The 23902-nt window shown below is 45.0% G+C and overlaps 2 protein-coding genes across 7 annotated transcripts; both read left to right on the forward strand.

The window, feature by feature from the left end:
• Window positions 1-2756: 2756 nt before the first annotated feature.
• On the forward strand, window positions 2757-7930 carry ING4 (inhibitor of growth family member 4). 6 transcript variants are annotated; one of them, XM_069101613.1, is made up of 9 exons: window positions 2757-2906; window positions 3630-3701; window positions 4183-4290; window positions 5495-5679; window positions 5882-5996; window positions 6338-6446; window positions 6624-6771; window positions 7151-7212; window positions 7324-7930. In XM_069101613.1, the coding sequence occupies exons 1-9, from the start codon at window positions 2870-2872 to the stop codon at window positions 7361-7363; spliced, it is 876 nt and encodes a 291-aa protein (XP_068957714.1). In that variant the 5' UTR covers window positions 2757-2869; the 3' UTR covers window positions 7364-7930. The 6 variants fall into 6 exon arrangements, with proteins under 6 accessions (XP_068957714.1, XP_068957708.1, XP_068957709.1 ...); XM_069101607.1 differs by lacking the exon at window positions 4183-4290 and having other exon boundaries at window positions 5513-5679; XM_069101608.1 differs by lacking the exon at window positions 4183-4290 and having other exon boundaries at window positions 5513-5679; window positions 6341-6446.
• A 1302-nt stretch (window positions 7931-9232) lies between these two features.
• Window positions 9233-22421, forward strand: ACRBP (acrosin binding protein). The gene is made up of 12 exons (XM_069101461.1): window positions 9233-9330; window positions 9685-9816; window positions 9931-9986; window positions 10130-10546; window positions 10789-10883; window positions 11630-11732; window positions 14669-14933; window positions 15415-15583; window positions 16229-16408; window positions 16551-16718; window positions 21361-21444; window positions 21979-22421. Exons 1-12 carry the CDS (start codon window positions 9233-9235, stop codon window positions 22099-22101), a joined length of 1890 nt encoding a protein of 629 aa, XP_068957562.1. The 3' UTR covers window positions 22102-22421.
• Window positions 22422-23902: the final 1481 nt, after the last annotated feature.

Consider the following 23902-nt stretch of genomic DNA (forward strand, 5'->3'; position numbering starts at 1 on the left):
ATTGATTCTGACATTAACTGACATAACCTTCAACAAGTCAATTCACATCTCTGAGCCTTAGTTTTCTCTCCTGTAAAATGGGAAGACTATAAATTCCCTATTTCACAGAGCTATGTGAAAAATAGTCTGTAAACCCTAAAGGTGTTTATAAATGTGCTATTTTTGCTAAATTGTGGAGGACCTTGAATGCCAGACTGAGTTTACTCTGTTAAGTGGGATTATAGATTCCAAGCTGAAAGAGATCTTAGAAGCCATCTAACACAAACTAAGGCCCCAGAAGGTTATATGATTTATTCACAGTCATACAGGTAGTATATGGAGAGTGGGATTAATATCCAGTCCTGATTCCAAATCCAGAACTTTTTCCAACATAGTTTATTAAGGCATTTTTTAAAACTGGAAAAGTGAAATTAGATCTATACATTGGGAGGATTAAATAAGCAACAATATAATGCAGGATTTTCAATGGAGGGGGAAGAAAGAAGACAAAATGAAGTGGTAAGACTGTCCTGCAGGCTATTTCAATAGTTTTAGGCAAGAGGCAATGGAGAACTAAACTAGGGTCAGCAATGACTAGGGACAGACAGTTGGCTGGGTATAAGCTAGTGAGATGCATACCTGTTATTGGCATGATGACTACTGAATATTTAAAGAACATCTAAGTGCAAGATTTTTAAATACAAAATATCTTTTGGTAGCTGCTAATAAGAGTTTTGTGCTAGAGTCTTTTCCTATGGGAAAACAACAGCTAACAAGGCCCACTAAATAGTACTACTAGATAATCAAACAGTGCCCCCTTTAGTTTGGAACTAAGTGCATAAGCATCTTCTCTGTCCTCGGGATTTTCTTTTTTTCTTTTTTTTTTTTTTTAAGCTTGCCCCTTCTTTGGAACATGAGAGAGTGTATGTGAGATAGTTTGGTGCAAGCTCCATATACTCATTGGCTAGGTCAAAATAATGCCTTAGCACCAGAAATAGATTTCCTTTTTTTGGAGGGGGGGAAAGCAGGGCAATTGGGGTTAAGTGATTTGCCCAAGGTCACACAGCTATTAAGTGTATCAAGCATCTGAGGCCAGGTTTGAACTCAGGTCCTCCTGACTCCAGGGCCTGTGCTCTATTCATTGAGCCACCTAGTTGCCCTGACAGAAATAGATTTCTTAACTTGCATCTTCTTCTGTTTTTTCCTAGTCCAGGAAGGTTATGTAGTCTCACAATTACTAGCAGTTTGTATCTCTGCATCTGACCAAAGGGTGATTTAGTCCTTTGATTTCTGTGCTGTTCTGGTCTGTAATGTCAGTGATAATTTTTATTTAAACTGGGAAGCCGGTTTATTACTGATTTTTATTGGGGAAAATATACTAATTAAAAATACCTCCAAAGGTGATGTTGACTGACCTGCCATCAGTAAATTCTTTGAATTCTTTCATGCCCTAGTAGTTGGTAATGGACCAGGAGTTATCCATTCATACCCTTACTTGCTCTTAATTGTGGAAAAAAGGCATACTGGGTGATGGGTGTATTGTTGTGTTTGTTCTTCTCGAAGAGGACCATGACTTCAGAAAGATCATGACATGACTTGGAGTTGACTTGGATTTGAGTGAGGAAGGGCTGTGCAAGGTCATCAGCCTCACTTTCTTCTCCAGAGCCATCTGGGTCCAGTGGTCAGATAATTGATCAGGCTGACTGGAGGTGACCCAGGGTGCAGTGGGAGACCCTGGCCCCTTTAGGCCAAGGTCTCAGGTTCTCACTTTGAGTGAGGTAGCACCCATTTGGTGAATAGGCCTCTTTAAGAAGTGAGTCAAGGGATGGTCCCTTTAACAACAAAAAACATAAAATTGGGTCTATAGTGTGCATCCAGGTTACAGAGTACTGCTATTTAGCCTGCATAGGTGGACTTTTTTATAGAATTGCACTTAAACCAGCAGAGCAAATTAGCCTGGCACATTAGGCTTAGAGGTGAGAAACTCTGAGAGGAGAAATTTGCTCTTAGATTGTCTTGGATCTTCAGGGATTTAAGTTGGGAAGACAGGAGGTTCCCCAGCTGAGTGATGCCATGGTAATAACACTTTTATTTTTTTTAATGCTTTAAGGTTTGCAAAGTGCTTTGCAAATATCATTTCATTTGATCCTTACAACAATCCTGTGAGGCCCTCATTTTACAGTTGGGGAGGCTGAGGCTGAGAGGCTTCGTGACACACTGAGAGGGGATTTGAACTCGTCTTCCCGACTGCCACGTCTGTCACTCTATCCACGACGCTACCTGGCCGCCTCTGAAGCCTGGACACTGGCGCGGTTGAGACCGGTAGTTAATCCCCCATCGCCATCATTCCAGGGTTAGGGCTGTCCCCCGCCCCACCATTTCCTCTGGTTGCTCCCCTATTCTACCCAACAGATGACAGCAAGAAATAAAAAGGATGCAACTCCCTCCCCCCACACACACACATACACACATAGCATACTAATGAGAAATTGCGTGTGAAAAAAAATTTTTAAGCGACTACAAGGAAAGTGCATATTTTTGGCTTTTAAAGTATATTGCTTTCGGAAGAGAACACGGTGCCAGGGAATTTAATTCAAAATGGCGAGCGCGGGTGACGTTGTTCCTCTTCCTCCAGTCCCAAATCAAGGGGCACAAGCAGGTGAGGGCGGAACCGAAGCTTGCAGCGTCTCTCTAAGAGCAATCGGGAGGTCTCTCTCCGAAAGGAAGGTGAAGATAATGGGCGGAAGTGTCAAGGCTGGAAACTCAGTAAGGGCGGAATTTCCCCCCTCTTAAGGGCGGAAGAGGTCTTGTGTCTGGGATATGCTCGAACCCTGGAGGGTCTTCGATCACTTCCGGGAACAGACCGGAAGTTGCTTTGTTTTGCTTCAAGATGGCGGCGGGAATGTATTTGGAGCATTATCTGGACAGTAAGACGTTGCGGGTGTTGGGTCGACAGCCTTAGCGCGGGTCCAGGGCCAAGTCGAGATGGGACATGCGCACATCGGTGGGCCCGCGGGAGGAGAGAGACGACTGAGAAGAAAGGGAAGGAGGGGAAGAGTGGGGGCGGGGTGCGGGGTCTGCCACAGCTGATGGGTGTCAGCTCCGGGAGGGGCCGCTGAGGTCGGCTTGATCGGTTTGGGTTTGGGAGAAGTTGAAGAGTGTCGCTTGGGGGGGGGGGGGGGCCGGGGATTGTCTTAGTTAGACCTTAACTACCGGGGGACACAATCTCAGCTTGGGGGACACCGTGTTGATCTGGCCTGGCCAGGTGTCCCACCTGTCAGCAGGTCTGTAGCCGTGAAATTCACTGATGTCCTTTTTCTTAGAGGAATAGACCACCCCCCCCCCCCGGGGCTCCTCCCTCCAGCCTGTCCACCCTACCCCTTAAGTGACTGAAGGGAGGACAGTAACTACCAAACAAGAAAGGACTGAAACTCCTTTCCTCATGGATCTGAGACCCTGTCTCACCAAAAAGGACCTGGTGCTAGGCAGGTTTGATTGATAGGACTTTTTGTAATTAATCCTTTGCTGCCAGGTTTGGACCACTACTATTATTGACACAGTTTAAGGTCCTGTTTGAGGTTTTGCAGGTTGTGGGGGTCCAGTGGAACCCTGTGGACCTCCAGCAATTTACAGCCTCCTCTTCCCCTCAGGTATTGAAAACCTCCCCTTTGAGCTCCAGAGAAACTTCCAGCTCATGCGGGACCTAGACCAGAGAACAGAGGGTGCGTACAGACCAAGGTGTACATTTATCTCTGTCTAGAGTGTATAATTATTCTTCAGTTTGGTGTTTGCTTGTACATTCTGATGATGTACAGGGTCCTGTTGCTTCTCTGTTCACTTCACCTGTTGAAATTTTTGAAGGGAGGGTTATGGTAGCCTAGATATCAGCACAAATTTTTCCTCAACAAATGAAGTATTGAGGAAAGAGCTAAAGAGTTCAAAGACACTAACCTCATTACCATCCTCAAGAAGAAAGTCAGAAAATCTTATGGTTTCAACTATAGTTGCATCTCTTTGGGGGTATAGCCCTTTCCAGAATACTTCTGCTACACTTCAGTATCAGTCATACTGCCACAGAATTCACAGTATGGCTTTGACTGCAACTCATGTTGGCAGACATAATCTTTGCTTCATGGCAAATACTGAAAAAAATACACAGAGATTAACAACAAGACCTCTACACTGTATTCTTCGACCTTACAGAAGTATTAGATATCATCTGTGGACCTGCACTCTGGCAACTCTTGAGCAAGTTTGGCTGCCCTGAGAAATTCACTTGGAGCCTGAGGCTACTCCCCGATGGTCAGGTTGGTCTCATCAGAGTTGATAGTGCCTTATCAGGTCCATTTCCCCCTCATCACTAGAGGATTGTGTAATAGGTACAGTCTTTTTTCTTTTATATAGTCCTGCTCAAAGAAATAACAACAAGTGATCTGCAAGCTCATACTGAGTCCCATTGGGAAGGTTACCTTAGAGTCGTCACAAAATCAAAAGTCCTGGAAATGGTCATCCAGGAGCAGCCGAATGCTGAGGACTGACTTGTTTTCTCTGTAATCCAGTCCCGACTTTTGAAGTGCACACATCAAGAAGAGATGTCAGAGAACATGTCATTGTTTGCATGCCTTATAATATGTTTTTTGGGAAACTGGCAGATGAAATGTAGTGCAAACATAGAATGAATCACCTTACCAAACTGAAGATCTACAGAGCAGTGGTTCTGCCCAGCTTTGTGCAAGACTTGGACCTGTTCTAGTCAACACAACCAATCTCATGAGCAGTTTCATCAACATTTTCAATGAGTTCTACCAAGCAACAAATGGCAAACCAGGATCATCAGTAATAAATTGGAATACCACCAGTCTCCAAGCCAATTTGCTTTAACACATTCTAGTTGGCCTAGGCGATAGATTACAATAGAAAGCCTAATCAGGTCACTGAAAGGTTAGCTGAAGTAGGGTGGGAAGCAGGTTGAGCAGAAGGTATACATCCAGTGAGGCATAGACATCCGCTGAAAGGAATAATGTGGTTGGATCAGTAACAATTTGACCCAGGGTGGGTAGTTTTTTCAAAAAGACACAAGGTTGCTGTTGAGGCATGCAAACAGTGACAGGCCTTGTGAACAACATCTATAGCTACCAAAAATTCACAAGTATGTTTAGGATATGGATGCTATAGAAAGGGAGATACCTTCATATTGAATTTCAGCTTCTGCTATACACGGTGGGTAGAAATGCTCATGGCACCACCTTTGGTTATTAGTTAAATGGAGTGTTAAATGCTCACACATGGCTGTAACTCTGGGAAGGTCACAGTGTTTCCCAGTGCTCTGCATGCTAACCTGCATTGGTAGAGGGAGTTTCCTCATGTGGGAGTTCCCAGTACCAGTAGAGCCAAAAGTCTAGTCCATGTAGCATTTCAACCTCTCCTTGAATATTCTGTGAGTTTTAATTTGATGAGGGCCTAGGGGGAATATGTTCAATCAACTATTTGGGGGGTGGGGGGCATTGTAACCAAGCCTCTGTCTCTATTGTAGACCTGAAAGCAGAAATTGACAAGCTGGCCACTGAGTATATGAGTAGCGCTCGCAGCCTCAACTCAGAGGAAAAGCTGGCATTACTTAAGCAGATCCAGGAAGCCTATGGCAAGTGCAAGGAATTTGGGGATGACAAAGTGCAGCTCGCCATGCAGACCTATGAGATGGTATGGCCTTGATCCCCATGTTCTTCTCTATCCTTCTGCTCATTCCCTTGGGTTAAGACTTCTCAACTGTGTGGGGAGTTTTCATAGGTTTGGGGACTTTGTGGAATCTGTTTTGGGTCTATAATTTTCCTCATGATTAGTTTCATCCTTCCAGCTCTCTTATCTCTCTGCCGTCTCTTCTCCCCCACTACCCTTTTCCCAGGTGGATAAGCATATTCGAAGACTGGACACGGATCTAGCCCGCTTTGAGGCTGATCTGAAAGAGAAACAGATTGAATCAAGTGACTATGACAGCTCTTCGAGCAAAGGAAAAAAAAGTGAGGATGATGGGACAGGGCTCTGGGAAGTAGGGTAAATCTTCAGAGGGAAGAGAAGGCTTAATAGAGGCTGCATATTACAATGAATTTGGAGTCAGAGGACCTGGGGTCAGATACTACCCGCTACTTGCTATCTATATTACCTTGAACCTCAGTTTTCCTATTAGAAAAACTTGATTAAGGGAACTGGGTGGAGGAAGATGATTTTTTTTTCTTCCATCTCTAAATTCTATGACTAAAAGAATAAAGAGGATAGTTGGTTCAGAAGGAACAGAACAGCCAAATAGGGTTTAACCCATCTTTTGGTCTCTTTGCCCCCTGGCTTTTCCCCTCCTTCCTAGAAGGCCGGGTTCAGAAGGAGAAGAAAGCTGCCCGTGCTCGTTCCAAGGGTAAGAACTCAGATGAGGAAGCTCCCAAGGCTGCCCAGAAGAAGCTGAAATTTGTGCGCACGTGAGTTAGAGCCTTATCAAAATCCTTACCTCCATGTCTTTTACCATTTTTTCCTGCATCGTGGCCCAGTACTTGTGGTTAGAAATGAGGATAACTTCTCCCTAACTCCATTCCCATCCCTAAATCCTCCCCTTATATTTGAAGGTCATAACATATGCCATTACCTCTGTTTTTTAGAAGCCCTGAGTATGGTATGCCCTCCGTGACTTTTGGCAGTGTCCACCCTTCGGATGTGCTGGATATGCCAGTGGATCCCAATGAACCTACCTACTGTCTTTGCCACCAGGTTTCCTACGGGGAGATGATTGGCTGTGATAACCCTGATGTGAGAGCTGGTTTGTCTGTGGGATGGCATGCTAAAGAGGGGTGATGGAGGGAGGGGATGAGAAGAAGGCTCTGACTTCTTTCCCACATACTGAAACAGACCTTGTTAGGAAAACATTCTTTTTATCTGCCATTTCCTTTTTGGAAGATGTTACTTTCTAAAAGGGTGAGAAGGGTACTGGTTAGATGAGGAAAAAGACAAGGATGACCTGAACTCTAGGGCAGTTGAATGCATAAAATGTAGTCAGAATCAGCCTAGCCCTACCCAGTTTTTTTGAGAATTCTTTGAAGGGGAGGAGGAAGATAGGAGGTGTGGAATAAGTGAAGGGAGTTCTAATCCCTTCCCTGTAATCTTGCTTCCTCTTCCCACCTTCTTTCAGTGTTCCATTGAGTGGTTCCACTTTGCTTGTGTTGGATTAACAACCAAGCCTCGAGGAAAATGGTGAGTGTATCGCTAAGGGAAACTTGAACCTGAGCCTTGGACTAAATTTGAGGAAAAATTTTTTCCAGATTCCTTTAACCTATCTGCCCCTCTTTGCCACCTCCTCCCTAGGTTCTGCCCCCGGTGCTCCCAGGAACGGAAGAAGAAATAAACAAAGGCCTTGGATGCATCATCACAGTTTCATCTCTTCTCCTGGGCTGGGGCATGGGGTAGAGACCCCTGTGTTGAGGGGTTGGGACTCAGGGGGAGAAGGGGACTGGTACAGAGAAGTCACTCCCTTCTCCCCCTGCCTTCCCCACACACAAACACACTCTTGGTGCTGAGGCTGCATCTGAACTGCAGTAGGGCAGGTGGTGTGTGCCCTCCTTTAGAACGTCACCTTCTCCTACTTGGGGTTGGTGGAGAAGGGGGTCATTCCTACTTCCCCTTTGCCTCCATGCTGAGGTTGGTGCTGTATCTTGGAGGGACATCTTTTTACTTCCCTCACTGTATATAGGGGCTGGGGCAGCAGTACAGGGGTGCCTCCCTTTTCCCCATGGTAGAGGCCTTGGTATGTTGATCTTCCTTCTCCCCCTGGATGTCATCTTTCTGTAGGGCTCTTTCTGGAAGGTCACTTTCTACCCTGTGGTAGGGGAGATTTTCAGACATGTGTGTATTGGAGGTAGAGACCTCCTTTGTAAGGGAGGAGTGGGTGGGAGAATAAAAGTGATGAAAGTTGGCCTGCTGTATTTATTGAAAAGAAGTAGGAATATGGGCCATTGTGACACCTGACCCCTTCCTTCACTCCTCCATTTGTTGCCCCAAATGCTTTTCCAGGTCCTGGAGCTACCTTGATTTTAGCCTTTTACAAACTCTCAAGCCACAGAAGGAAGAACATGACTTCACATTCCTGGGTTTGCTATCCTAAAAGCTTGGTTGTTTAGTGCCTTGGAGCTTATAACAACCCACTGATATAGTGCATTTATTGTCTCTTATTGATAAGGAAACTGAGGCTTAGGTTAAGTGACTTGTCCAAGATTACACTGCCAACAACTGGCAGAGTCCCAAGATAAGAACTTGGGCCTCCTGATTCAGTTCAGTGTCCTTCCCACTACATTAGACTTCCTTTCTGTAGCTTAGCTTTATAATGTGTTTAAATAGCCCAACCTTAGCTCCCTAAGGCTAGGGCAGATCCCTTCCAAAGTACCACTTAATGTGTTATTCAGTAGAGGTATCCTGGTAAGGTCTTGGGAAGACCCAAGTTCAAATCCCCTTCCGAGACTTGTTAGCTCAGTGATCCTGGATAGGCAAATCTCTTACCCTCTTTTCCTTGAACAACTTCCCAGGACATCTGCTAAATCATAAATTGCTTGTTTATGGGTTGGTGGAGGGGAATATAAGTGCTTTCTGCAAGACACTGTACTAGGCTTGAGCCTCTTCTCTCAAGGGGTTCTATGTTGTACTGGGGGGATGTAATAATAGCTGGTAGTTCTATGATACTTTAAAGTTTGTAGTGATAAATACACATATATATTATCTCAGATCCTCACAGCCATGAAGTACTGCAGTCCTCATTTTACAGATGATTTTTTTATATAATCTTACAGATTAGCTGGCATGCCCAGAGTCTGAGCTGGTAAATGTGAGGCAGGATTTGAAATCAGGTCTTCATGAATAACCACCTAACTGCCTTTATACAAATATATATATTTTGAAGAATGAGAAGACACAGAGGATCACTAGAGCCTTCTTAAGAGCCTTGAAGTAAATAAAAGTTGATGAGAAATTAATAGCTATTATATACCAAACTTGGGGAATACATGCAGAACCCCTGAGTTGGTGAAATGTCTGCCTCAGAATAGGGTGTGAGGGAGATTAATACAATATGAGGGAAGGCTAGAAACGTAGTTTGGGGTTGTGCTGGTCAGGGGTTAAATGCCAGGCCACGGTGGTGCGTGGAGGTAATTCCTGCCGAAGATTTTTGAGCAGGGGAACACACAGAACCGCGCCTTCGGAAGATGGTTCGGTAGCTGCATAGAGCATGACTTCAAGAGGAAGGAGGCTGCAAGTAGAGAGGGCAGTGGAAAGCAACGTGGGCCTAGGGGTCGGTGTGGCGACAGCGCTTCCCGGAGCTGCCCGGTGATACGCGATCCGTTACGAGGGCAGGGTAAGAGGCCGGGGTGACCCCGAGCCGCGGGGCGCTCAACCAAAGAGAATGCCTTGCATTAAAATCTGTCTGGATTACCCTACCTTCTGAGTTCTAATTCCAACTCTTCCCCGTCCCTCCTCTCACTCATTCCCACTGCCTTCGGGCTCCGCTCTTCACAGCGACACCCATTTCCTCGGCTTGGACTGAGCTGTGCCAGGTTTCCGCCCACGCCCAGGCCGGGCGCCTTCCCGCCCTACTCCGTCTTCTGTGGACCAGGCCCCGCCTTTTCATTCTTTCTCCTTTCTCCCCGCCCTCGAGGAGGGGGCTCCTTTATTCTCCAACAGGTCACTCCGCTCTCGAGACCGTCCCTTTCTCGGTCTCCAGGGCCACGCCTCTGTTTCTCCTCGGCCCCGCCCCGCCCTTCTAGGCCCCGCCCCCTCTCCGTGCTCGGTTAGAGGCCAGTTGAGGGCTGGCGGGTGAGGCAAGAGGCTGTTGTGGCCGTCAGGCGGCCTAGCTTCCAGGGCCATGAGAGGCCAAGCTTCTGGCCTTCCACTCCCACTCCTGGCAGGTGAGGCTCCTCCCTCCTGCAGGAGAGCCTACGTCTGGGGAGAGATCTGCCGATACCCGCCCGGCCCCTCCATCCTCCGTCTGGAGAGCCCCGGGCAAGCTGCGTCCCTTGACTCCTTGGCGCCCCCCAGAGGGCCCGCCGTCTCTTCCTCCTTGCCCTTGATAGCTAGTGTCTGCCTCATCTCTGGTGTTACTTCCTTCTCCCTGGAGGATGAGGCCTAGGCTCCCCCAAACTGGGCCTAGGGTGGGTCTTGGGGGCAATAGAAAGGAGTCCTGGGGTATCTTCCTTCCCTCTGTCCATTCACTCATCGTCTTCCATTCTATTCATCTACCATGCCGATCCAACCATTCCTCATCTACCCATTCCGTCATCTATCCATCCATCCCCAAGTCATCCATCCATCTGTCTGTCCCTGCTCACAGCGATCCTGCTGGCCCCAACACCTGCCCCATTCCCGGGCCCAGGCCCCGCTGTCCCTGGCGCCCCACTTTCTCCAGCCGAATATGAGCGCTTCTTCTCAGCACTGACCCCAACCTGGAAAGCAGAGACTGCCTGCCGCCTCCGGGCAACCCAGGGCTGCCAGAACCACAAACTTGTTCAATTGGACCAATATGAGAACCACGGCGCCCTGCCCCTGGGTGAGCTCCTGCTTGGCCTCGCAGCAGATGAAGACTGAGGGAAACTGAGGCACTGGGGGAAGTGAGGGCTGGGGGAACCAACACCCAGCCCTGCCTTCCTGTCCCTGGGGAAAGGAGGAGGGCAAGGGCCATTGCACTGAGACAATAGCCCCTCATTCCTGAAGTGGGCAGCAATGATATTTTCTCTTCTCTTCACGACTTCCAACCCCCTGTTCCCTAACCCCCAAACCCTAAATCCCCAGGCTCTGTCTGCACAGACCTACCTTATGCCTCCTGGTTTGAGTCCTTCTGTCAGTTTACCCAGTACCGTTGCTCCAACCGACTCTACTATGCCAAGGTGAGGTTGGAGGGGGGAAAGTCTTTGTGTCGAGGGGTGTCATTAAGAGAAAGGACAGAAGTCAAGGTGGGAGCTAGAAATCATAGTGGAGGTGGGGGAAAATCTGGGGAAAGGTATACTTTCATAGCTTTGATATTTTGCAAATTGCTTACATGATGTAAATGCAGTGGTATTTCTTGTGTATTCAAGCTGCATTCAACATCTGTTAACTTTAGAGCATCAGAGATGGAAGTTGGGAAGAGAAGCAGAAATAGGGAGGGAGAGAGTGGGCCTAAACAAAGCCATTTTTTTTTCTATTTCTCTAAAGGAATCCCAGTGACCTAATTAAAATGATAAGCTATAGGGGCATCTAGGTGGCAAAGTGAATAGAGCACCAACCCTGAAGTCAGGAGGACCTAAATTCAAATATGACCTCAGACACTTGACACTTAACTAGCTGTGTGACCTTGAGCAAGTCACTTAACCCCAAATGCCTTGCCTTCCCTCCTCCAAAAATTAATGATAAGCTACAGAATATATAGATGTAGCTCAGACATACCTCTACACCAATAGTAGGGAATCCATTCTGAGGATTTGGCCTTCTGAAAGGATTCCCTTATTTATCACAGCCCAGGACCTATTGGGGGACATATTGAGAAGAGGATGAGGAATAAGAAAGGGGTGGGGCATCTAGTTTGGGCAAGCCATCCCCAATCTTCTACAGAGAGTCTTGTGCTCCCCATCACTCCCCTTTTTTCCATCTGCAGAGGGTCTTGTGCTCCCCGTCACCCCCACCTCTCTCATCCCCTGAGACTTTTACCAAGATGGACAGCACAACAGTCCCTCTTAGCCTTCCCCATGTCACAACAGGTGAGCTCCCTCAAACAGCCATGAAGATTTTGATATCATCCCCAGTAAAGGAATAGGATGTGTGTCTGCTGGTAGGGCTGCTGTGGATATATATGTACCCCTGTCCCAAAGCCCTTTGGTATGGAACTGTCTCATTTGTGGAGATCAATGCTCCACACCTGTGTAAGGGGCAGGGCAGTGTTGGCCATAGCAGGAGAGAGGGGAACTCTACTCCCATCAAGCTTTCTTTGAGACTCTTTTTGAGTCTTTTGGGGTTCTGCCATGGTTTTGAGTGCTTCTGGCTTCCAGCTTCAAGAGAGAAGATGGACAGTGCCAAACTGCTTCAGGTTGCTGAATAAGACTCTGGGAAGTAGCTACCTTGAGAGGAGCTAGCAATCTCCATCATGTCCTTATGCCCAGCTTACTATACTTGAGACTTCTGGAAATTTTCCATTGGGTGAGGTCTGGGATTCTCTCTCTTGATTGAGCTGTTTACCTTGCTCCCAATGGAAGAGCTCCTTCACTCAGTATTGTCGGGTATATCTTCTCATGTATATATTTTCTCTTATTTCTGTATTGCTGGCAATGTGGATAAGTGAGTTTCTTTGCTAGTCACTGTGTATATTCATTGTGGAAATGGTATTTGGTGGGAAAGGGGTCAAACCTTGGATATAAAGCTTGGAGAGATAGCATTAAGAAAAAGCAATCAGAGGGGCGGCCAGTGAGTAAGAGCGCTGGCCCCAGCGTCAGTAGACCCGGGATTGGTTCCGGCCTCAGATACTTAGCACCCACGCAAAATAACTGGCCGTGTAACCTTGAGCAAGTTACTTAACCCCAATTGCTTTAAAAAAAAAAAAAAGAAATAGCAATCAGAAGTTTAGCTTGAACCTGAAAACCACATCCCCTAAATTAATAATATTTAAGGGATTAGATAGAAATAATTCTAGCCCAACTACAATTCCTCTGTGAGGAAAAGAAAGTGGTCAAGCTTCTGACTCCAACCTCCTACTTCTCTTGGCAGAAAATAAAATTTCCCTTCGAGAAGAGTTGTGGGAAAAGAGGCTAGAGATGTCTATTATGCCTCCCTTCAAGCCAATGGCAGTCATATATATATTTATATATTGTGTTGTATGTGTATATGACTGACTTTATGGGTAAGCAACAGCTACCCCCATAATCTTTCTCCTTCACTTGCACATCCTATCCTTGGGAGGTACAGAATCTTAAGTTAACACCTTCACCTTGGTTCTTTGTTTTGTTTTTGTTATATAAAATTTTTTTCAATTAGCAAAAAATTTGTTTTCTATTACACACACACACACACACACACACACACACTTTGAAAAAGAAAGAAAAACAGAACCTTTGTAACAAATATTTCGTCAAGAAAAACAAATTCCCACATTGGTCAAGTCCAAAAAATGTTTTTCTCATTCTGCACCCTGAGTCTATCACCTGTCAGTCAGGAGATGGGTAGTATATTCCATCATAAGTCCTTTGAAAATCTAATTGGTTAGCCTAGTTCTGTGGTTTGTCCTTCATTCTCAAAGAGAACTATGACGTCAGGAAGATTTCATGAATTGCAGTTGAATTGGATTTAAGTGAGGGAGGGCTTTGCAAAGTTGCCATTTTCTCCTCCAGAGCCATCTGGGTCCTGCAGCTAGATATAGATCAGGACAACTGGAGATGGCCCCAGAGTTCAGTGATCCAAATTATAAAGTCCTTCAAAGTTGTTTGTCTTTACAGTGTTATTGTTATGTAAATTATTCTCCCGGTTCTGCTCATTTCACTTTGCATCAGTTCATATAAGAGTCTTCAGGTTTCTCTAAAACCATCCCTCTATCATCTTGCAGCATAGTAATATTCTATCACATTCCTATGCCATAACTTGTTCATTTATTCTCCAATTAATTGATACTTTTTCAGTTTCCAGGTCTTTGCCAACACAAAAAGATGGGTGCTTGTACACTTTCTTTGGTCTCTCTGTTTATAGACTGAGGAGTGATACTGCTGAGTTAAAGATTATGAAACAGTGTAAAAACTTTTGGGAATATAGTTCCAAATTGCTTTCTAGAATGGCCACATACCTGTTTTCCCATAGAGCCTCAGCATTTGTAATTTTCCTTTTTTTTTTGGTCAGTTTTGCCAATCTTATGGGTGTGAAGTAGAACCCCACGGTGGCTTTAATTTTCATTTCTGTACTTTAATGATTTAGGGCATTTTAAAATTTGGCTATTAATAGCTTGTATTTCTTCCTCTGAAAACTGTTTGTTCATATTCTTTGACCATTTATCATTTGGGAAGTACTCTTATTCTTATAAATTTCCATCTGTTTCCAGTATATCTTGGATATAAAGCCTTTACCAGAGAAACACACAGCAAAAGTTTGTTTGTTCTATTTCCCCGGTTACCTTCCTCCCTTCTAATTTTAAGTGCATTGGTCACCTTGGGTCTTTGAATGAGCCCCAGTTTCCTCTTCTGGGTTAGACTAGATAGTCTCAAAGTTCCTATAGCTCAAACGTTCTTTAATATGGTGGTGTTGGTGATGGTGATAAGGAAGCAGGGATTAAAGAAGAAAGAGGGGAATGGTGCTAGGGGTAGTGGGATGGTGCAAAGACAGTACTTCCCTCTCACTACCAACTTACCAGTTTGCCATATCCTATGTATAATATGTATTTTTAAGATTATTTTAACAATAGTATTTGTTTCTGTACTTAAACACATTTCTGAATCCATGCTTTTTGCATCTATGAGTGTGCATATTTAATTCAGTCTATTTCTGCCTGTGTATTTAGTTGTACATCTATATGCACATGGAAATGTTCAGGTGAATATGAGTATTCACAGCATATTGTCAGTATGAGTTTGTAATAGGGGAGAGAAAGCTACAGAGGCTGTCCTACCTGGTTGTCCCCTCTCTTCCATTCTTTACTCATCTCTTTCTTTCTCCATGGCAGCAGATGGACTGAGCCTTGAAACCTCTCTACTCTGGAATGAGCAGCTTCACACTGACATGGAGGAGCTACCACAGTCCTCCTTCTCCTTGGAAGGGAAGAGGAGTGAGGCTCCCACAAAATCTCCCAATCCCTCCTTTACCAGCCAGATGAGGGAGGAGGACCCCAGCCCTTCAGTGATCGAGGGCATCAGGGAACTCATTCGATCAACCCAGGCCCTGGGGGGCCAGAACCAGACCACCCCAGATAATGGAAATTCTTCTAGAAGGTAACCCTCACCTATCTACCACTCTATGGCCTTATGTAGCAGTCTCAGCTCCTCAGGCCAACCCTGAGCTCTTACAGATCCATCAGGACTTCTGGGGCTGATCTGTTGTCCCACCCTTACTCTGCCCATTCCAGAACCTGATTTTATAGGCACTGTTGACATGGGCGAGAGGGAGAGGGGTCATGTACCCATTCATTTCAGTGGAAGGTACACTGAACCTGAAGGGCTGAAAATCTAGATTCTAGTTCTGGTTCTGTGACCTACAAGTCACTTAGCTCTCCTGCCCTCAGTTTCTTCATTTGTAAAATGAGAGAGTTGGATTAAATTATCTCTAAGGTTCTTTTCAAGGAGTTAGCTTGTGGCCCTGTGTTATGTGGCTAATGGAAGGAGAAATATGAGTATATAGTTTACTTTTTATTTTGTAATTGCCTCATTGCTTCCTTTTGTCTTTATGTCCTGGTGCATGTTTTTCTGCCTACAGCACTTTCCCCACCCCTCCTCAGACATCTTCCCCAAGTCTTCTCTCTGTGCCTGGGGAGGAGGCCCTGTTGGTGTTATGTTATGCAATCCTTTCAAGCAGCTGCCCTGCTATCCCTGTGACCAAAGCCTGGCAACATATTGAAGAACAGATTTATGGCTTCGGGAACACGGTATTCAATTCAGCTTGATGGAGCAGGAATGTATTTAGTGTGCCCAGCGCTATAAAATATAGAGTGTGGCCTCTGTCAATTAACTACTACCCATTCTGTCTACCCTATTATGCCCTCTCCAGTGTGGCATCCAGTTTTTAAAATTGCATTCAACAAACATCATTTTTAGTGTCTGTTACATACAATGCATTGTGCTAGGCTATGAATTAGTTCATTTCTGATTCTTCCCCTTTTCTGTAAAGGGCTTTTTCCTTTCATACCTTTGTGAATGAAAGGTCAAGACCTCTTACCCTGAAATCCATTCCAGAGTTTGCAGGGACTTAAATTTGGTTGTTCAGATCCCTAAACTGATGAGACCAGATTCTAGTCCTAGAATCCAGCTCTGTACCTTTCCTCTTAGCATTTCCCAATACCATTCTCCTCTTTTCCTGCCCTTACCCTGAACCTTACCTCTGATACCCAGAGAACCCAAATCCCATTGCAGGGAAGCTGAGACCTGGATCTAGTTTTATTGTCCTTGCATATTTTCTCCTTCCTCTTTTCTAAGGTCTTTACATCTAGAATCAATTCCCAGAGGTTGCTCTTGGCTGGGAGAAGAAGACTCCAGCCCAGCATTTCTCCTTTCATATCCTTCTCTGGCTCCAGGTGTGTGACAGCCTTGGGCGACGACACATGGACACTTGCGAGTTTTGTGCATTCTGCTCCCTCAAGCTGGAGCAGTGCCGGTCAGAGGCATCTTTGAAGAGGGAGCCCTGCAGTGAAACCCACAGTGAAGCGTTTCTCAGCCCCCTGCTCTCTGTCCAGGATACCACCACAGGCATACAGGTACCTAACTTAGGTAGCTACAACCTCATTGCTGGGAGTAGTCATAGCTGTAGGGCTCTTTTGGGACATAAGATCGAGGTCTTGGGTCAGTGCTGAGGGGAACCTTTAAGGAGAAGAACTATACATTTACACTGTATTGCAGGTAGGCCCTAAAATGGAGGGCCAGTATTATGGCCTGGAGTTGTATGGGGGGCTTCGCATGGACTTCTGGTGTGATCGACTGGCCATGAAGGGCTGTGAGGACACCCGAGTCTCTAGCTGGCTGCAGACTGAGTTCCTCTCTTTCCAGGATGGAGATTACCCCTCCAAGGTCAGAACTTTTACCCATCCTCCTCTGACTTTTTCACCCCTCAACCATTCTATTGCAAGTCATACATAGATCATAGGTCTTTGAAAAGTACCTTAGAGATCATCTGGTCCAGACTTTTGATTTCTTGAGAAAAAAGATCTACTGAAGAAATAAGTCCCTCATAGGTTAAGTGATTTGACCACCATCACAGAGTAACAAGGTAGATTCAGAGCATTTTCAATATACTTTACTGTTGGTTGCCTATGGTTTAAAGAAGGAGCTGAGATTTGAGTTCTATATCCAGCCCTTGCGATGTGACCTTATTATCTTTCACTTGGCTCAATAACCTTGGAAACAAAAGAGTTGCTCTTTCTTCACTTTACCCAACCTTCTTTTCCCAGAGGAATGGGAAGATTAATTGCTGTGCTTGAAAGGAGAGGCAGAGTCATAAAGTAATAGAAAGTTTACTAAACTTGGGACTTTTACTAGTTCTTCCATTAACTAACTATTTCACCTTAGACAAGTCACTTAACTACCCTGGGCCTTAGTTTCCACATCTGGAAAATGGATGATTTTGACTAGGTGATCTCAAAGGTCTCTTTTGGTTCTAAAATCCTATTATACAGACTTCTAAGATCACAAATTTAGAGTTGGAAGAAACCATCAAGGCCCACCAGTCTGTCAAATTCAATGTCGTTATTTTACAAATGAGGAAACTGAAGCATCAAGAAGTTGTGACCTCCCCATAGTCACAGAGCTAGTAAATGTCTGAAGAAGGATTTGAACCCAGTTCTTCCTGACTACAAGTCCAGTTCTCTGTTTATAATATACTATATTCTGCCTCCTTTACTTTTCTCCTTCTTCCTCTAAGTTTCCTCATCTCACTGACCTAGCCCTCACCCTACTTTCTGAAATCATCCTTTTATTCTACCAGACATATTAATCCTACCATGTGGATACTTCCCCTCTCCTTCCTGCTGTGAGTTCAGCAGGAGAAAGAGAAGCTTAAGGAAAAACAGGGAGGCCAAGAGGTGATTAGTAGCTGCCCCATTACTCAGTCCTTATCTATTAATCAGAGACACTAAACACCTTTCACCTCCTCATCATCTCCAGAAAGATATGCTGTCTCTTCTCCAGTAGGTACTGTGAACCCTCTCACCGATGGGTCAACATTCTCTCTCAACAATAGGTCCCAGACCAAACCCTACTTGGTCATTGTTTGGACCCTGATTGATTCATAGTGAGTGTAAAACAGGAATTGTTTCTATTTTGGCCAGAAACAAACACCACCCCCACCCCCCACCCCCACCCCCACCCCCGCCCCAGTTTGTTTTTTCTTTTCTGGACTAGGTTAAAGAGACCTTTTTTTTTTTTTTTTAACCTAGCCTTCATCACCATTGTCTCAGTCAAACTGAGATCTGCTAAAGACTGTGGTTTTAAAAGCCTTCCACTGCACCTGGGGCCATCTCCAGTTGTCCAGATGAGTATCAGGTCATTGGACCTAGATGACTCCAGAAGAGAAAGTGAGGCTGGTGACTGCATAACCCTCCCTCTCTCTCTTTATTTTTGGAGAGCAATTGGGATTAAGTGACTTGCCCAAGGTCACACAGCTAGTTTTTGTGTTATGTGTCTGAGGCTGGATTTGAACTCAGGTCCTCCTGACTCCAGGGCCAGTGCTCTATTCACTGTACCACCTAACCACCCCTTCCCTCCCTCTATTAAATCCAATTCACTTGCATGTTATGGCATCACCTCCATGATGTCATGACTTTTTTTGAGAACGAAGGACAGACAACAAGAACTGTGAAGCTCCCCCAACACCCCTATCCCCTTCCTGGAGATCAGTCACATCTCCACGTCTGTTCCCAATTCCTTCTCCCCAGATGCCCTACTCTAGCCACTTCCCCAGTAAGAGGATCCCCAAGCAGCCACTTCTCACCCTTCTTGGTTTCTGGTTCTTCCCCCTAGCAATCCAACTGTCAGTGAGAGGGAGCTTAGTACAATGGAAAGAACATTAGACTTAAAGACAGGTTTTTGACTCTTCTGCCTACCCCTTAATTTTAGACAAGTTTATTCACTTGTAAAATAGGGGTAATAATAACTATCTCCCTCACAAGCTTTTGGTGAGATTCAAATGAGATCATGTATGAGAAGGACTCTATAAATGTGGGCTATTATTATTGGAACCTGGAGACTGAGAGATAAGGTGAGAGAAGAGAAGAAGGTGTTTTGAACCTATGGTCTTTTGGAGTGCAAGCAATTCTGTAGAACTGGAGGAGGATCTCCTTTGTTGAAGGCCCATTTCTCAAGTCCCTCATATCCTGCTTCCTGTGACGCTTTTAAGGGACAATGCTCTAAGAAAGTAAGAATGATGGTACAAGGTGGGCAAGATGGAAAAGAGGATATTATATTTAGGTGGATTTGGAATGGGTTAAGTGAGCAGTGGTGGTTAATGAATTAGGGTCAAAATGGGAAGGACATTAAGTGTGCTGCTGGGCCTTTGTGCTATTCAGTGGTTGGTTTGTTTTTCATTCAGATGCTAGAATGGGTGTCATGCTTTGTCAAATATGAAGATGAAAGGGAACAATAGCTAATAGCTCACATTTGAAAAGTTTTAAGGCTAATTCAGCACTTTCCTAATGAATAAAGTACAGGACTTGAATCCTACCTTGGAGACTTTTTAGCTGTGAAATCATGATCAAGACACTTATTGTCCCTGAATCTCAGTTTTCTGTTCTGTAAAATGGGGATAATAGTACCTCTCTCACAGTATTGTTGTGTGAGGCTTAAAAGAGATGACAGATAAGCCAACAAACAAAAAATTTTGTCAAATTTTGAGAAAAGTTGCCCCTCTCAAGCACAGATCTTGCCATCTCTGTTAATGGAAGGAGTTCCCACATTGAGGGTTCCCAGATTCTTCCCAAAGATGTGTATCATAGTGTTGACATATTGAATTTGCAGTGCACTAGAAAACCCAACTCATCTTCATGTAAATGATTTCTAGCCACATGTTCCCACATTCTTTATTCATACAACTAAGGATAGGACTTTATGCTTATCTCTGTCAACATGTTAATCTAATAGATTAGTACTATCCATTAGTTTTGACCCATTACTTAAGCCCCTCAAGATCTTTTTGGATTCTTTTTCTGTCATTTATGTTAGCTGGAGCCTATGTGTTGACAGGCAGCAATGATGAAGTGAGAAAAGGACTAGACTTGGAGTCAGGGTACACAGGTTTGATTGTACAACTTACCTAACTTCTCTGAGCCTTAGTGTCTTTATCTGTAAAATGGAAACAATCCCATTTACCTTGGCTGCCCCACAGGGTTCAGTGATCCTAATAGCTGATATATAACAAGGTACTTCCTATGCATCATTTTCTTTAGTCCTTACAATACCCTTTTGAAGTTGGTACCATCCCTGACTTCATTTTACAGATGGACAAACTACGACTCAAGAGAGTTTAAATGACTAGCTAGGGGTCACCCATTTTCTCAGTGTCAGAGTCAGGACTTAGTTCCAGATTGTCCTGACTCAAAGTCCAGCATTCTAACCATTACACCAGATTAGGGAAAACTACCCAGGGGTGGGGAACTTGTGGCCACAAGGCCACATATGGCCTTCTGGGTCCTTGGGTTTGGCCTTTTGACCGAGTCCAAGTCTTACAGAACAAATCCTTTTATTAAGGGGATTTCTTCTGTGAAGTTTGGATTCAGTCAAAGGGACTGCACCTGAGGATCTAGAGGGCCACATGTGGCCTCGAGACCACAGGTTCCCCACACCTGTCATAGCAGAGTAAGGAGACTGGAAGACAAGTCTTATGAGCATCAGTTAAAGGAACTGGGTATGGTTACCCTGGAGAAGTGAAGGCTTAGGGGGGACATGGTATCATCTTCAAATATTTGAAGAATTGTGTTAAGAACAAGGAATTAAGCTTGTTATACTTAAACCCTAGTAGAGGGCAGAACTAGAAGTCATGAGTAGAAGTTATAGAGAGTCAGCTCTTGCTCAATATAAGGATGGACTTTCCAAAAGTTTTTGTTATTGAGTCATTTCAGTCATGTCCAACTCTTCATGATCCCATTTGGTGTTTTCTTGGCAAAGATATTGAATGGATTGTCATTTCCTTTCCAGCTCCTTTTACAGATGAGGAAACTGAGGCAAACGGTGTTGATTGACTTGCCCAGTCACACAGCTAGTAAATGTCTGAGGTCAGATTTAAACTCAGGTCTTCCTCACTCCAGACCCAGTGCTCTGTCCACTGTGCCACTTAGCTGCCCTACGATTAGAACTGTTCAAAAGTGCAATGGGCTATCCCAGGAGAGAGTGCCAACCCATGTCTTCAAGGAGTGGCTAATGTCAGAGGTGTTTTAAAGGGATCTATCCTTTAGATATGGGTTAAACTAGGTCACCATTGAATTCCCTTTCCACTAGACAAGGCAGTGTGATAATGTGGAAAGAGCATAGGATTTAGAATCAGGTATAAGGAAATCAGAGCATAAGCCCTGGCTCTCACAATCATTACTGGAATGACCAGGGATGGGCAAGTTATCTCAATTTTCTTTGTCTCAGTTTCATCATCTGTGATTTTTATAGTGGAAATGTGAGTTGTCATTTTTATTCTACCCCCTTACCCTCTGATCCCTAACGACTGGTCTAGATCTGTGACTCGGACTATATGCAGTACCCCAACTACTGTGCTTTTAAAAGCCATCAGTGTCTGCTTCGTAACCAGGACAAGAAGGTGAGCCCATCCTGGATTTGTCCTACTGTCCTACTGATGTAGGTAGGCCTCATCTCTAAACTGAACCCCCACCCCCACCCCCACCCCAAGTAGGCTAGTCTCTTGTGAGCTCTTCTGAGAGCTACTAGAAAGCACAGAATAGTTCTCTCCACAAATACCTCCTTCCTCTTTTTGTTCCAAGCCTCCATCCAGAACTTCTTCATTGACTCCCTAATTCTTGGAAAAAACAAGGCACTCCCTAGGTGAGAAATGGGATAAGATAGTAGAGGGGGTTAATGGAGGTAGTTAAGTGTAGTGGTGAAAGCATTGGATTAGGAATTAAGAAACCTGGTTTTAATCCTGGTCCTTTGACTATCATCTATGTGACCTTGGGCAAGTCAGGGCCTCAGTGTCCTCATCTGGAAGATGACCAGATAGATGATCTCAAAGGTGCCTTACAGTTCAAGCCTTCTATGAGTTTGAGTCTACTCCTTCCCTTCCATCTTGCATCCTGCTGTCCCATATCTTTCTCTTCCTTCCATAATATCCACAAAGGTGTTCCGCCTGAGATGTTTGAAGAATGAGACGTATTCAATACTGAGCATAGCCAAAGGTGAGGAGGCTATACTTCTCTGGAGCCAGGAGTTCAGCAGTGTGACCCTGGGCCAGGACGGATGAACTTGGAAACCAAAGAGATATCAGAGGTCACGGTCCCTTGGACACATCCCAGTGCTCTTCATTCTCCAAGCTTTGCCCACTCCCAACCCCTTCTCCAGACTCATTCCTTCAAACACACTATCCCTCTTGACCCCCTTGGCAAGATCCTTGTCCCTCGGTCTGGCCTCAGACAGTCCAGCCCTCCCAGCCTCTTGTTATCTGGTCCCTGACCCCACTCTCACATTGTTCCTGGGAGTGGGGCAACAGAGAAGGACATTTGCAGTTGTGATGAGGAAATCTACCTGCCTTATACCTGTGCTCCCCAAAAAGGTGCCTGTAAATAAAGCATTTATTTTCAGTCTTGGATCCCATTTTATCTATGATCACTTTGTCCTAGCACTGCACAAAAATCCTAGGAAACCTATACTCTATGTTGTATTATTAGGTTATAGAGGAAAATCCTGTCTCATCTAAGGGGTATAAAGGAAGCAACTTCCTACCATTGGAAGTGTAAGGTCCAAGCAAATTTGGAGACTGTGATTAAAGCAGATCTTGGATCCCACTGGTGCAGTGATTGGGAATGTTGCACATCTCTGATGCGTACAGGTGTCTCTACATCTGGGCAGCCCAAGGGTCTCCAATGTCTTCTGTGTAATCAATCAATAAGCATTCATTAAGTACTTACTATAAACCAGGCATTGGGCTAAGTACTACCGGTAGGGAGACAAAGAAAAGGGGGAAAACGGGAGGCTAGGTGGCGCAGTGAGTAAAGCGCTGGCCCCGGAGTCAGGAGGACCTGAGTTTGGTTCCGGCCTCAGACACTTAACATACACACGTGTAACCTTACTTAACCCCAATTGCCCTCCAAAAGGCAAAAAAGGGGGAGAAAACAGTCCTTTTTCTTCAAGGAGTTTACATCCTAAAGGGGGAGGCAATCTATAAATCAGTCTATAGGAGATAAATACATAATATATGTCTGAGAGGGGAAAGCACTAGCTTCTGTGGGAATTGGGAAAAGCTTCCTGAAGGAGGTATCTCTTAAACTGAGCTTTTAAAGGAATCCAGAGATTCTAAGGGTCAGAAATGAGGAGGGGAAGCATTCCAGGGTGGGGGGAATGTGACAATGACTACAAAGGCATGGGGGCTAGATATGGAGTGTCTTATGTGAGGAACAATAAATAAATAAATAAATATGGTTGGATTATGGAGGACATGTTAAAAGTCTAGAAAGATGGGAAGGGGGGAGCTGCTAGGTGGCTCAGTCAATGGAGCACCAGCCCTGGAGTCAGGAGGACCTGAGTTCAAGTGCAGCCCCAGACACTTAACACAAGGATTAGCCGTGTGACCTTGGGCAAGTCACTTAACCCCAGTTGCCCTATCCTCCCCCCTCCAAAACGCAACAACAATAAAAATATGGGAAGGGGTTAGGTGTTAAACAGTTTTAAAAGCCAAACAGAGGAGTCTCTATCTGATCCTGAGAAAACAGGAAGACATTGCAGTTTGGGGGGAGCAGGTGAGCAGAGACAGAGGGAAGTGACATGTCTAGTTAGACTTATGCTTTAAGAAAATCATTTGGTAGACTGTGGAGGATGGATTAAAATGAGCCTAGACTTGAAGTAGAAAATCCACTGCAGGCATCCAGCTGAGAAATGATTAGGGCCTAACCTAGCAGTTAGCTGCAGCAGTGTGAGTGACCAGAAGGATGCAGAGGCCTGGTCATGGTGGCAGGCACCTGTAATCCCAGCTCTTAGTCTGGTGACTGATAGGTGGTCTGAATTAAGTTCACCAGTGAGCCCTCTCCTGCTGAGGACCACTAAGTTGC

Source organism: Petaurus breviceps, unplaced genomic scaffold (assembly GCF_028583685.1).
Source record: "Petaurus breviceps papuanus isolate PSGF00001 unplaced genomic scaffold, PetGlider_PUasm1.0 470, whole genome shotgun sequence".
Taxonomy (NCBI): Eukaryota; Metazoa; Chordata; class Mammalia; order Diprotodontia; family Petauridae; genus Petaurus; species Petaurus breviceps.

Bases quoted from the DNA above. Each gene is read 5' to 3' on its own strand.
- ING4 (XM_069101613.1), top strand. From the start codon at position 2,870: ATGGCGGCGGGAATGTATTTGGAGCATTATCTGGACA. The intron at 2,907-3,629 runs GTAAGACGTTGC...TCTTCCCCTCAG, and splicing joins TTTGGAGCATTATCTGGACA to GTATTGAAAACCTCCCCTTT. The intron at 4,291-5,494 runs GTCTCATCAGAG...ATTGTAACCAAG, and splicing joins ACTCCCCGATGGTCAGGTTG to CCTCTGTCTCTATTGTAGAC.
- ACRBP (XM_069101461.1), top strand. From the start codon at position 9,233: ATGACTTCAAGAGGAAGGAGGCTGCAAGTAGAGAGGGCAGTGGAAAGC. The intron at 9,331-9,684 runs GTGATACGCGAT...ATTCTCCAACAG, and splicing joins GCGCTTCCCGGAGCTGCCCG to GTCACTCCGCTCTCGAGACC. The intron at 14,934-15,414 runs GTAACCCTCACC...TTCTGCCTACAG, and splicing joins AATGGAAATTCTTCTAGAAG to CACTTTCCCCACCCCTCCTC.